The sequence below is a fragment of the Peromyscus californicus genome, unplaced genomic scaffold, assembly GCF_007827085.1.
Source record: "Peromyscus californicus insignis strain IS unplaced genomic scaffold, ASM782708v3 Scaffold_6__1_contigs__length_162567912, whole genome shotgun sequence".
In the NCBI taxonomy this organism is placed as follows: domain Eukaryota; kingdom Metazoa; phylum Chordata; class Mammalia; order Rodentia; family Cricetidae; genus Peromyscus; species Peromyscus californicus.
In genome coordinates this window covers 7,984,541-7,999,400 of record NW_026294584.1, presented here as the reverse complement: position 1 = coordinate 7,999,400, position 14,860 = coordinate 7,984,541, and the positions used below count along the sequence as shown (strand labels likewise).

The following is a 14,860-nucleotide window of genomic DNA, read 5'->3' as shown; positions in this document are numbered from 1 at the left end:
TGCATTTGGTTTATCAATGTTTTATCTCTTTGCTTTGTGACATCGATCATCAGTTGTGTATCTTTTGCTTTCTTGTTACCTTTCTCACCAGATGAAACCTCCTTTACCCTGGCTTCTCTTTTCCAAGACTCTGCCAGTTGCTTAGAGCTAATTACAACTCTGAGATTGATTTGAAGCTTTGTGGTTAATTTCAAAAGCACTTACAGAATATGACAGATCCAGGCTGACATCTAAACAACAGTATCCAAAAGCCCTGTTCAAAGTTTTGTTTTTCACGTGGTCACAAATAGAAAAATAAGTGATGACTAGCATGATTTCAGCAAGTTTCATTCATATGTTTTTCACATATTATGGTTTTTGAAACGGTACACCAGAAAAGATTCTGTAGCTATTGTGAGATCTTTATTTCACACAACATGGCATTTTAAGATAGGAAATTATTAAATGAGTTCTTATGCATCCTGACATTTCACCTCTACAGATTCATTAGTGGTTTGGCTTAAATCAGTTAATATTAACAATTTATTATATTGATAATTGACTCTGTGCTCCCTCTAAGTAGTTATAGATGTGCAAACATATCGACTTGACACAGACTGCTAAACTGTGCATGTTTTTATCTCTATTTAGTCCATCTTTTACAAATTTTAAAGAAAGTTATCTAATGAGTTGTATAAACTGTTCTTTCTCTTGAACACTTGAGCAGATAGACTGTTGCTTCTCAGAGGTCAGAGTTTCTCAGTATTTGATATTATTTTCCTAAATTTACCTTGGATTACATTAGCATGCTTTTTAGGTTTTTTAATTTCCCTAATTTTTTTTAAAATGGGAAATTGAAAACATGGATTATATTCTTATGTTTTCTGCCATTAAACAAAAGTAGAATGCCTGAAAAAGTTTATTTTAATCAAATGAACATAAAATATAGAAATTTGCCTTATTGCTAGTTGTAAGGTTTGGATTGAGTAGGTACAGCAGGATAGAGCCAAGGATGAGGTCTTTGGACAAATCGCCTTGGTAAGTGGCAGTTTGAGATCATTCAGCTTGCACAGAGCCTGTGCACAAAGAAAGATGGTTTCTTAATGGATTGCATCTTCTGAGTTTACAAATGAGATTTGTTCTGCGCTCTGATGGTGAAGCTGTAATGGATGCTTAGGTCTTGGTGCTGAGCTTTGTCAGAGCTGGCTGCAGCTTGGCTTTCTGAAGAGGTATTGGCAACCCCAGGCAACTGCAGCAAAGCAGATCTCATACATATGGCCTTAGTGATTTCCTCTGGTTCTTCTAAACCACCACTTGGAAGGATGATGGGTTCCTCCTGGGAGAAATCATTTCCATGGGGAAATTTGTGTGATTCCTCTTTGGCATCAACAGTGTGCAGCCTACCAGGGAGAAAACAGTCAGCAATATCAATTATCAGATAAGACCGATGTCTTTTCAAAAACATAGATTCCAAACAACGGGAACAACAGATGCAGATCACTGCATTATGGTGTTTCAGTCATTGCCCAGCTCAGAGGAAGTAATCAAGGTGAACTTCAGGTGATTTGGAGTATGTTATCTCTCTCATAAAGTACTAGAGCCCAAAGAGAAACAGGAACAATGAACTCTGGACAGTAAGTTTCAGACTATTGGTATCCATGTGTTTGAATATTTTCAGTCTGACCCACAGCCAAAGATATGTAACCAAGTAAAATACCTGTTGCTACAGCTTGCTGTGTTTAACACACTTATCCTGTCAAAACCCTTGCTTAATTTCATCTGAGGAATTTACATTTGTGATAAAGTTGTGATTTCCATGGGAATTTAACTGAAAAGAGTTGACAAACATGTATAGTGTAAACATTCAGAAAGCATCTGTCAGATAGTGATAGTAGGGGTGTGTGTGTGTGTGTGTGTGTGTGTGTGTGTGTGTGTGTGTGGTTTTATATGACATAGTACATACAGTATGTATGTTTCTATTAGAACGAATTATATTTTGTATGTACATATTATATACTATATATATGTTATAGACCTCAAAGTCACAAAACATATGCTTACTGTTTCTAAAACCAAGCACACATACACATAGAATAACTTTTACATTTTACTTTTTGTAATTATTTTGAGTAAAGATCTCTGTATTTTGTTCAGGCTAAACTCCAACTCATAATCTTCCCCTAAGACCTCCCACACTGACTTGTGGGAGCACACATTGTTTTGTGCTCATATTGTTTCTTGGGAGACTTTTCCTTTTAATTGGGATATGTATATATACTCATGTATGTATTTTTTTCACCTGGTTATCACAGCTTCCTTATCAAATGGTGAAATATACTGATATTAATTGATTTGGTTACTCCAATCACATAACTCTTAACCTCTTGTCTCTGGTTCCAGATGGTTCTTTTTGTCCAATGGACTTTTTATGATGTAGCGATGATTTTATGGACACATTTTAAACAATATGTATGTCTATGTGATATGCTTTTTAATTGGAGTGATTCCTGACCATACTGAGTTTTTCATGGTGAAATATTTAGATTTTAAACTGCTAGAAGGCTCAAGAAGAATTCTGATGGACTGTGTGTTTATATGAATTTGAACGAACCACATTGTCCAAGCTCATTGAAAAGAGGTTACATTTCCTTTAAGATAATATGTAGTATTAAATATTCATGGGACTGTTATGTGGTCCTGTCTGTTGAAGCCTTCAGCACCTCCTACGGACTTAAGAAATGTTCTGTTCACTGCCTTGTGGAGAAAGCAAGAGTCCTATGATCCACTTTCCCTTTTAGTTTTTTTCTTTTCCCCTTTTATTAAAAATAGAGTCTTTTCTCATTCAGTATCTCCTGATTACAGTTTCCCCTCCCTCTTCTCCTCCCTGTTCCTCCACTCCTCCCCTCGCCTCCAGATTTACTCCCATTCTGTCTCTCATTAGAACAGAACAGGCTTCTGAGAGGTAACAGGAAAACGTGACAAAATAGTCTGGGTCTGGTGGTACATGCCTTTAATCCCAGTACTCCAGAGGCAGAGACAAGTGAATCTCTGAGTTCGAGGCCAGCCTGATCTACAAAGCAAGTTCCAGGACAGCCATGGCCACACAGAGAAACCCTATCTTGAAAAACCAACAAACAACAACAATAAAACAAACATAATAAAATACAATATAATAAGATTTAAAAAATCCCCAAAACATCATGTCAAAGTTGGACAAGGCAAACCCACAAAAAGAAAAGAGCCCAAGAGCAGGCACAAGAATCAGAGTAACTCGTTCACACACTCAGGAGTCCCATATAAATACTAAACTGAAAGCTATAATATGTAAGTAGAGGACCTGGTGCAGACCTGTGCAGGCCCTGTGCTTGCTGCTTCTGTTTCTGTGAGTTCAAATTAGCTTTGCTCAGTTCATTTAGAGGCCCTTGTTCTCCTGGTGTCCTCCACCCCTTCTGGCTCTTACCTTCTTTCCACCTCCTCTCCTGTGGGATTCACTGAGCTCCGAGGAAAGGGATTTGGCTGTGGGTCTCTGTATTTGTTCCCATCTGCTGCAGGGACTAGCTTCTGATCTGTGAGTATAGCAGAATATCATTAGGAGTCATTTTATTATTAGGTTTTTTTTTGACTAGTAGTATCTCACCCTAGGTGTCTGGGCTGTCTAGTCTCTGGCTCTTGGTGACTCAAGCACTGTCGAGTGTGAGCTCCATCTCATGGAGTGGGCTGTAAATCAAATCAGACATTGCTTGACCACTCCCACAAGTTCTGTGCCATCATTGCCCCAGCATATTTTGCAGACAGGACAGAATGTAGATCAAAGGTTTTGAGGCTCAGTTGATATTTGTTTTTCTTTTGTTTGCATAGTACCTTCCTGTACTAAAAACAATAGAATGTAGGGGTAAAGGTTCTATGTAGGTTCTGCTTTATCTACAGGTATTCATAATGAAAAAAGAATAAAATGAAGTCAAAACCATAATGATCCCCCCAATATTAAGCTACTTCTTAATGAGTATATTTGGACCCACTCTACAGCCCTGTTGCTCTTAGCAAAGGTTGAGTCTCTAGCAAGGCTCAGCTATCCATCCTGACATTGAAAAGAGAGCAGTAATAGGGAAAAGCAGAGAGAGGAGTTTTATTTACTGCTCCTACAAAGTGTCTTTAGGGTACTGACATGGTCTTCAGGATTGAGAGAAGAATCAAGTAAAAGAGGAAGAGCTACCCACAGTTAAGGAGTCCTGACCAAGTGTGGTCTGGTTATTGTCATCTCAGTTCTGGTTCAGCAGGGTGTTCCTATGAAGCCCTTATCCCTGTCACCCTCAGGCCAAACTCCCTTCTACCAGATGATCACTTCTGCTGTTAGAGAAGCCGGGCCTTCCATCTAGTCAGGCCCTGAGCAGGCCCTATGAGCAGCCCACTCTGTCTACCCCCACCCTGCTGCCTGAGCCTACTGTGGTAACTTTGCATGGCTCACAAATTAGCCAAACCCCATATCCCTACCCTGAGAGGAAGTGACCCCTGTCATATAGCCTAAGTCGATATGCTTTGCTCCCTCACCCCCAGATGGAACACAGGTCATATGTTGACTAAGCCTGCTTCCTAACACTGTAAGACCTCCCCTTCCTCAAAAAAAACCTTAAAAAGTACAGCTCTGATCTCACCCCATAGAGGTGGGACTATTTAAGTCCCCACAATGTCATAAAAACCTTTTGTCTGAGTGGAATGCCATTCTTCTTACATCTGTCAACACTCCCAAGTCCAACACTGCTCCAGGGGAAGGCCAGACAGGTGTTTTTCTTCCTGGAATCCAAGGTGGCCGCCAGGGTAGAACAATGCCATATCTGTGTGCAGACAGATGCCAGGCTTCCATTGTCTTTTCATGACTCAAATAAGGAATCGGTGCTTTTTACCTCAAATAGCATCTAAAATTCCATTTCAACATGTTTCTATAGATGTGAGCTTTTCTGCAGGAAGAAACAGGGAATTTAGGTACTGCTGAGGACTATTCATTCATTCTATTCATATTTACATGTTTAATTGGCCTTCAGTGATTATAATTCTAACATAATCAATTTTATGGAATTGTGTTGATGAGGTTGAAATGGAAATATACACACACATGCACGTTCATACATACACATATATATATATACATATGCATAAATAGAAATATACATAAAGTACATACATATCTCAGATGCTGAGGACAGTTAAAATCATCACTAAATTCCACAGTAGCTAGAAGCCACACCCCTCCACCTTCCTCAGAAGCAAATTTCTTCACAATGTGGAAACATTCATTCACCTTAATTTGCTATTTTCAAAAGGTATTGTTAGGTCATTCAAATGTGTGTCCTGATCCTCTAAGAACCTTTTAATGAAAATTAGTAAAACTCATTAGAATGATAATTAGATTGTCAATACGGGTACAGTACAGCAATTGCCATTCCTTATTGGGTATTAACTGTTTGATCATTAATCACAATTACCTAAAATGCATATTTTGCTTGAATTAGTCTGCTGTTTATATCTGTTGCCCTTTATTAGAGGGAAAAATCCTGATCTATATTGTCCAAAGACATGGTTTTAGAATTTGTTTAAATGGACTCTCTAAATCAGTACTTCCTATTGAAATCTGAATGTCAGTGGCCTTGGAGTCTTAACTGAAGAGCCTGTGGTGCCTCATATTTTGCTTTCAAAGCTCTTTTAAAAATCCATATGATTGTTTGATTGTTCTCAAAAGTTAAAAATATAAAAGTGAGCCTAAAATTAACTTCTAGCCTAGGAAGCAGAATACTTAGAAAGTATTCTGTTTAGAAAATACTATGTTTGTAAGAGAAGATATATTTGAATATCAAGGATTAAAATGATAGGACTGACCCTTTTCAGTATACCTCTACCTTTCATCTGACTTTCATGGCATGTGGCAGAATTCAATGCCAATGGAAAGATGCAGATAGGACACAGTGCAAAGGCTGAGGATGATAGGCCTCCAAGGGAGCTGGCCTTTCTCTCATCTGATAAGCTGTTTCCTGTCTGCTTGGTTTGATTTTGTCCTTGTCCCTGCAGACCACGGCATATCAAAAGCTTCTTTGCTGATAGTAATAATCTGTCTGCTGTGTTTGAGGGGATGACTTTGTAAAGACAGCTCCTAAACTTATTCTGTGATTTTGCATTGCTATTTTGGTTTTCATTTAACCTGAAATCATACAGTTCTGTCATTGTTTTAGTATTGATCCTACAATGTCTTCATATACACGTGGATGTCTAATGATGACTTTTGAAACTAAGAACTGGCATTGAGCTCACTTCAGAGACTGAAGGCTTGGTGGCCAGACTGCTGTGTTAAAACCGTAAAAATCATCTTTAAGATGTTTTTGTTATTATTATTATTATTATTATTATTATTATTATTATTATTTTAAAGGTTCAACCCAACAGACATAGGGGTATGTGAGTTTTATATACATCTGTCACATTATATGTATAAGTGATTTTCACACATACATTTAAAATAAAGCCATTTAAGTGACCCTTGCTGCTTTATCATAAGCAGAATTGAGCTTCACATTTCTTCATAGGTATTGGAATTGGAATTTTTAGAGGCAAACAACAGACTCAGGCAGCCCCAGTAGAGGAGGCTCAGCAACCCATCTCCAGCATGCCAATTAAAGAGCTGATATGATTGATGGTGAAAGGAGATGGGAAGATTGATTTATTCAGTGTGGCCCCATCGGGAAGAAAGCAGATAAAGGGGTCCAGTGACCCCATATTCATTTTCCAGGTACTGACATGCACTTTTGGTTTAAGTAAAGAAAGACTTGGGGCAAGGGACAAAGAAGTCTGTGGAGCTGTGATGTCCTGGTGAAATAGACGTCTAGTTGCCCATTGCCTGCCTCACTTCTGCCTCTGCAGGGTCATCCTAAGGAACGACCCGGTTTTATTGCTGCTCTAGCAAGTAGCCTGGACTTCCCATCCTGGACAATTACCCCCATTTGGATGAAGTCTGTTCTGTATGCTCATTGTCTGGACATTGTGTGAACCCATGTCACAAAGATGTTTATCAGTCATTTGGTTCTGTTTTTCTGGGACTTCAACATCAACTCAGGGGAGGTTAATAAAGCAAAGGCAGAGCTAACAGGACAGATGGAGTTAGTGAGACTGAGGCCAGTGGGGTGTCCTCCTTCAGTTGCTCCTATGGCTGGATGTTTTTTAGTGTTCAGTACAGGTTTCGTGTTTGCTTCCCCTTCATCCCAGTCCTGTGATCACCATCAAAAGAATCCTCACAAGATACTCAGGGCATAGTGTATATCATAGACTATAGTGAAGCACTCTCAAGGGGTGAGGGCTGGTACAGGTCAGAGAGGTCATTGTGCCAGCCGACATTTTAGGCAGCCTTTATACTTTTTCTGCATTTATTTTTTTGAGACCAGATCTCCCTATATAGCCATCCTGGCCTCTCTCATAACAGTATTCCTTCCTCATTCTTTCAGAATTCTTTTTTATACTTTTTCCTGTCCAAGTGATTATCAGGCCCACTGGAAATGAGCTGTTGTTATGGGACATACCCATTTATCCAGCTGTAGTGGGAAGGCATAATGCTATGTCCTTGCGCTTTACTTGTGAGCCCTTGGCTGGAAAGGAATGATAAGGTAACAGCTCCATCCACCCTTCTGCAAAATCATAAAGTTACTTAAAATATCAGGAGACTTTATTTTGCAATTCTTTATTTTTCTGTTTTGTAACTGATTTGGGTGGTTCTTGCACATAAATGTAGATTACCACGTGGCATCACAATATTAAAAGTTTGGACAAGCCTGGGCCCTTCCAGCTAGTTTAGAATGTCATGTCTCCACTCAAGGCCAGAGATAAGACTCTGTTCCCCTTCTTCTGGCCAGTAATTGGAGTCCTAGAGTTTTACTTCCTGTTTTCACAAGCTGCTTATTATGAAGAAGGGGTTCTTCCTGGTGACTTGCAAGGCTGTTAATACCGAAGCAGGTACACTACAGCCTATGCTACCCATTCCAGAATTATGTTTTCTTTCTTTGGAAATGAGGTGTTGTTACAGGACATCCACATACATCCAGCTGTACAGATGGAGATGGGCTAACAATAAAATATTCACACTTTATTAGATAGGGATTTTATTAGTCTTAGTGCAATTTCCCTGTGGCATTCACTGGTAGATTATTGGCTTTTAAAATGTCACTTGACTGGAATGGAAGTTAATTAGAGGCCTGCGATGTCTAGAAGGCATGTCAATTTCTATAAGTAATGACCTTCGGGTCTTCTGTCACTAGAAAGAGCAGCAAGTGAATGTGCTGGCTATAACCTAGACTTTCTTAAAGTCAGTGTTTGGAACTTTTATGAAACTTGACTAAAGTTTCATTTATTTCTTTATGAATAAAGATATAAGAGTAGTGTATTTTTCATGGGTTTCTAATTTTATCTTTCAAGCAGAGAAAATGAAATTTAGCAACTTTTGTACTTCAGCTTAAAATATGTCCTTTTTTTATTCATTTAACTTGCTGTCTTCAGGTTTCTAAAGATTTTCAGACTCTCACAACAAATGTACTTTACTTTATAAAATTCTGTATTTAAGCCGGGCAGTGGTGGCGCACGCCTTTAATCCCAGCACTCGGGAGGCAGATCCAGGCGGATCTTTGTGAGTTCGAGGCCAGCCTGGTCTCCAAAGCGAGTTCCAGGAAAGGCGCAAAGCTACACAGAGAAACCCTGTCTCGAAAAACCAAAAAAAAAAAAAAAAAAAATTCTGTATTTAAATTGTGTGTGTGTGTGTGTGTGTGTGTGTGTGTGTGTATGCAGGCATCTACATTCCAGATGCTCACGAGGAAATCAAAGGATAAAGGAGCTGAGTCTTTCTTATATTTATTATATATTACGTAGTCATTGGTAATACCTCTATAATACCTTAGAAAAATTAGCAGTTTATAAATTAGCAGTTTATAGTATTAAACTTAAAGGACAGAAACTAACATGTTAGAGTCAAGAGTGGCCATGAAATGCTTGCATTAGGTCATGCAGACTTGTCTCATAGAAAGAGCAAACATCAGAGAATATTTCTTAGAGACTGTAACAAATTACAAAACCACTGAATATCTTATAATCTCCTAAAGTCTAATCTGTTATTTGTCTCTTAAGAAGGGAATTTAATACATTTGTATTTACTGTATTTGCTATTAAGTTTGTGCTATTTCTGGCCCTATATTTCAACTCAAAAGTACCCAAGGTAAATAAAGCATCCTCATGCTTCCCCCTTACTTCATCATACTACAGGCAAGTGAAATGAAACCATTTCCATATGTGTGCATTCTGAGTTTACAGTGTTTCAAATAATCTTTGAAACAGATAAGAATATACTCAGCATATAGGAAATTCTAAACATGCTATTATAAAAGTGCCAATTTGGTTGCCATATAATTGTTAATATTTCAACGTCATTCTCTTTCTACTGACTGAAATAATTAGTTGTATTAAGAAAGGATTATACTCCAGCCAATATATTGTCTTCATTTCATTAAAATATTTTATAAAAGAATTTAAATGTAAGTCCTTGAAGAAAAGCCTCTGTTCCTGATGAAAACAGGAAAGGTAGATCAACTCCATGGTATTCAAGAACAGTAGTAGGTTAGATTGCTAACTGATTTAGAATTTGTGAATCATAAATAAGCACTGTCTATTGCTTTTCATGCCCTGTAATTCATTATAATATCAAAGCTCACGGATAGTGTGTTACATTATAATTCCGTGTTCCTCTGGTCATTGCAACATGTGTCTAAGATTTACTGTTTCTCTTTCAGCGCCTGGCTATGGAAGCCGAGAAGGTCCAAGCAGCCCACCAGTGGAGGGAGGATTTTGCAGTAAGGACCTTTTTTATAATAACTTCATTTAAGTTGACCAGTATTTTTGTTTGCATAGTTTTGATCACATTGCAATATATTCAGTGATGGATGGAATTTTACAGTGTCATAGGAATTTGACCCCAAACTGCCAGAGTCTATTCTTTTTTGAGTGACCAGGACCAATTAAATTAGTTAGAATATTTATGGTCATATTTATGTACAAGAAAAGAAAGACAAAATATATTATCTCACATTCTTAAGGACATTTGAAAATATATTAAAGCAGCCTTGAATCATACTCTGTGAATAATCTTCATAGTTATTTTGAAAACCAAGTTGAATCTAACTGGTTTGTGTAAGAAAACACATGTATTTTGCCACTGTCTTGCTGGGGGAAGTGACTGAAGGGAGCACGTGAGTATCAAGTGGTTCCGGTTTGCTTTGTTTGAGTTTGGCTTCCCACTACACTTTGAACTACTTTTGGAATTGCCTGTTGGCTTTGGATTTCACGGTTTCTCTTTTATTTAATAAGCTTGTGTTCTAAGGGATGCTGTGTTAATTATACAACATTGCAGAAACCCTCATTGTAATTACCTATCTACTCTGATAGCCAACGAAAAGTATATCTGTAGATACCCATCTACTCATTACCTATCTACTCTGATAGCCAACGAATGGGGGCCAATCTCAACTTGTCAGCTGAAGTTCTTCTGTGACATAGTTGATGCCTGTATTTATAGTGGAGGTGTTTTCAGTCTCTGATCACTGATAAACTCCAGACAACTCCTTTTTAGCATAGAATCTTCCCCCAACCCACTGATGCTATTTCAAAAAGGACTAAAGTGTGAGTGCCAGTTAATGATAGTTTCTGAGATCTTATTCTAAAATGTATTTGATTTAAAATTCAGGAACTTGTATATCAGTAGGTCTAGGATTTAGCATGGAATGCTTTGTTATTTTGCATATATATATATATATATATATATATATATATATATGGAAAGGAAAGTAGTCTAAATAGCATGTTGGGTTTTTTATAAACCTCCTGGCCTTACATTTCTGATCCTCCTTCTTTATCTACTAATTGGTATCAGACAATCTATTAAGTAGTGACTCTAGTTGGCTGTCATCTTGTTTGATTTTCGCAGTAAATTGATCATACTGACTGAATTGTTGCGTCTTACTAGATATTGGATTTCCCCAGTTGTTTGTCATGGTTATGTTAATAAAGGTCAGCTTGTCACCTGAAATACATGAGATGAAATTGTCAGACAAATGAACATCCTAAGCACTGTTAAGACTGACAAACATGGGCTTTTGGAATGAGAGGGTTAGAATGTGATTAGTGCCTTTGAGATGAGGAAAATAATCTTAAAATTGTGTTTCTTGAATATAGAATTAGAGATAAGTGACCCAAACAAATATCTTTGGTGATTTATGTGGATGGCAAGTTTTCTTCCTCCCCCCCCCCTCATTTAAAGGTGGCATGTGACATATCATGAACGTAAACTAGGTCTCATTGGTATAGTATTGTTATAGTGCAAATTGCTGTTGATTGAGTTTAAATCTTCAGTAATTAACAGAACTCCAAGGATCATCAGCATTTCACAGTTTCCCTCTGTAATACAGAAATTACACATTTTCTCTTTGAAAAATATCATTGTTTCATTAAATCATTTGGTAATTTAGGTTATTGTTTAAAAAAAAACAAATTGACATAGGCTTAAACAAATTCCTTCTTTACCATTTTTATTGTATTTAAGCAGTAGCTACGGCTTTCTGGACAGTAGATTGTTTTCCCCCAGATACTTTATAAATTGTTGAATACTGAACTCATCTATACTAAACATTGTTTTAGTAATGCCTTTTTTTCCTCTTTAGAAAAGTGATAGGTGACCATGAACTATAAGATAACATTCAGTGTGTTAGCTTTTGCATATTTACTGCATCTACAATATCATCAATTGGAAGGCACGCTAGCATTTTGCTTATTTTACTCATTTCTAACAAGACAGCAGCTAAATGATAAGGCACTGACAATTTTATACCATGCTCCTATTTGTGACATGTCAACTCTTTGTACATGGAATTGTTACTCCTATTATGTACCATTAATGCCTGGGCCGATGAAGGAACACTGATTGAAAATTTCATTCAGAACAACAAATGTGTTTACAATGATCCAAAAGCCATTACTGAAGCTTATATGAATAGAAAATGAGTCATTTCCCTCAGTATTAAATGTTCCTATCAAATAGCATTCACTATGCAGGAGTATTCTTGAACAAACTCTGTTCTTAAGTTCCCATTAAGCTACATTGCACTCAGGACCTGTTTAACATACTGTATTATCCTTAAAAGAGACTCTTAAAGGGAAAGCAAGGCGGAGCCCTGTCCATTGATTTTCCTGCACACTCTTCATGCCTGCTGTTCACAAAGCACCCCCTCTCTGTCGGTATTTGCATGCTTGAGGGTTGGTGTCCTCTATGTCTTCTATGTGATTAAGTGTCCACAGCCACTCTGCTCTTTGAAGGCTGTGGTGTGGTAGAACATTGAAACTGTAAGAATTTTTATGCCTGGAGACTAGAACTTGAACTAGATTTGCTAAATTTTATATTCAAATGATCAAAATGTAGTAAAGTAGGAGACTGTTGCCCATCTTTTTCTGACAAAGTAGATAGTGCTTGAATTCATGGATATATCAAGCTAACTTAATCCTCTAGATCCAGAATAAGATTCAAGTTGATGATTCAGAATCAAACATAACCAACATTAGACCTCTGTTTTGATAAAGCACCCAAAACAGGTGCAAATTTGGACAGTATTTTAAGCAAACATTTGAAAATGTTTAATTTGAAGTTAGATACCACATTCCAAAGGCCCTCCTTTTACACTTTATAATCCTTTTATCATTTAAGGTATTTAACTATTTCCACCAGTGCAATAGCTCTTTAATAATTTAATGCTAAGGTAATTTAGAAGGCAAGAAGAGTTTCCTAAAAGCTGCATTAACATTTCAAAAAGAAATATAATATTCTGCTTCTTCCCTCAAGTATAAGTTGGCAAGTCTCATTAATATTGCTTAGGCAAAAGCTGATTAGCATTCTCCACTGTGTGAAATAGAAAGATCCCACAAACAGCAAGAACAAAAGGCAAAGCACTGAATGCTGGCAGCAAGAAGAGCTCGTGTAATTCACACTCTCCCGGCTCCGCTTCACTCCCCCAGGCGTATGTATACCATCCAGGGAGCAACTGGCCATACAGCGCTGCGGGTTGCCATGTGCTGCTACTAACATGGGAGGGAGCAAAGGGTTTACACTCTAAATAGATGAAAATTTATATGGTCATGCATTTACAGGTTCAAACCAATGTTTGTAAATAAGCCACATCTGCCAGCTGTTGTGCAGGTCTCCATGAACTGTGGGTGTGAAAGAAGGCGTGCCATGTCACTTAAGATGGACAAATGATTTGATTAAGGGCAGGTGGGTGGACAGGGAATAAAGCTTGGTAAACTAATTGTTCCGCATGATATAGTTTCTATTATTTCCACCAAACAGATCTTTTCCAGTTGCATCTAAAACCTCATTTGATTGCACTGCAACGGCTGGTTAACTAAAGCAATTTTGTTTCCAACTAAGCCTGCAATATTAATTGTACTTACACATGTATAAACATAAGGGGGGCCTAATTTGTATTTTAATAACTAGGATCTTTGTGTATGGCTTATTAGTGCCAGCTTGTCACTGTGCAGGCTGAGTGGAGATGTCTACCAATTGGCCAGTAAATAAAACGTTTGCAAACCCTGTTAGCTTCTGCTGCACGGGGAAAATAAATGAGAAGAGGGACATTTTCCTGGTGAAGTTGAATGTTATTGAGGCAATCAGGTGAATTTAGTACTTCAAAATAACTTTAACTCTGTAATTGTCAAAAGCATTTTGCCACATCATATATTGAAATGTTCTTTTAATATTACAACATTCAGAATTTTGTGTTTGTGTCAGTAAAATTCATAGGCCCAGCATTCTGTATTATTTCATCCATCCCTATTCACTTCTTGGAATTGCATCATTTTGTTAATCATAGCACAAATTATTTGTGAATGAGAAAACATACTGTACTTATTTTAATTTTAATGCATAAAGACAAACAGTCTTCTGTGGGACAGACAATTTGGTGTACATGCTTGATAAGAAAGGACTCGGTTTTGTGAATAAAAATTGGAGGATGGCTTGCTGTCTTCCTAAGTGAATAAATGAATTTGATGGATCATCAAGATAGTTTCAGCCTGTGATTCAATTTTGTTTTTCTTATTTTCTCCCTCTGATTGGTTCACTTGCATATTTAATTTTTGTGGCATTACTGATATATGCAAAACCTTTTTAAATTACTGCTATTTTGATGCTCCTAAAGAATTTTTCCTCATCATAAAAATAGATTTAAAAGAGCCACAGTGCAAAATTAATGTGCCCAAATACTGGGAAAGGAAGCAATTCAGTGAAAAAGAATTGGACTAAATTTTTGTGCTTTAAACGTATGTGCTCATGATGAAAGTACAACACACCAGAGTAGTTTATGACAACTGCGAATTTTTAAAGTGTAGCTTAATCTGGGTAATAACTCATATCTTGATTCTTATATTGAAAAGGGAAAGCAGCATATTTAACTTCTTGTTATTTGGCAAAAAATATTGCTTTTACTCTCAATAAGATTTCTGGGTGTCCACTCTGACCTCACATCTTAATATTAAAATTAAAGCCTGTTAGAACATTGTATGTTGAGTAGCATATGGCCCTCTGTAAGACACTACCACAGCATATCCTGAGATAATAAAAATTTAGATATTACAGCGGCTGTGTGAGATACTTTCCTGCCCTTGCTGTCTACTCAACAAGGGAGGGAGAAGTTAGAAGGCTGCTCCTCACTGAGGAATGAGACCTGGTCTGCATGTTCCTCACTGAGGAATGAGACCTGGTCTGCATGTTCCTCATGATCATTCTGCTGCCTCCATGTTCACAGATGGAGATTAAGGA

The 14,860-nt window shown here is 37.4% G+C and overlaps 1 protein-coding gene across 1 annotated transcript in view; it reads left to right on the top strand.

The window, feature by feature from the left end:
* Positions 1–14,860, top strand: part of Cacna2d1 (calcium voltage-gated channel auxiliary subunit alpha2delta 1) — a 433,805-nt gene that overhangs the window by 215,779 nt on the left and 203,166 nt on the right. Inside the window, exon 4 of the mRNA XM_052721408.1 lies at positions 9,789–9,848. Coding sequence (XP_052577368.1) covers positions 9,789–9,848 — 60 coding nt within the window. The remainder of the gene's footprint in view (positions 1–9,788; positions 9,849–14,860) is intronic.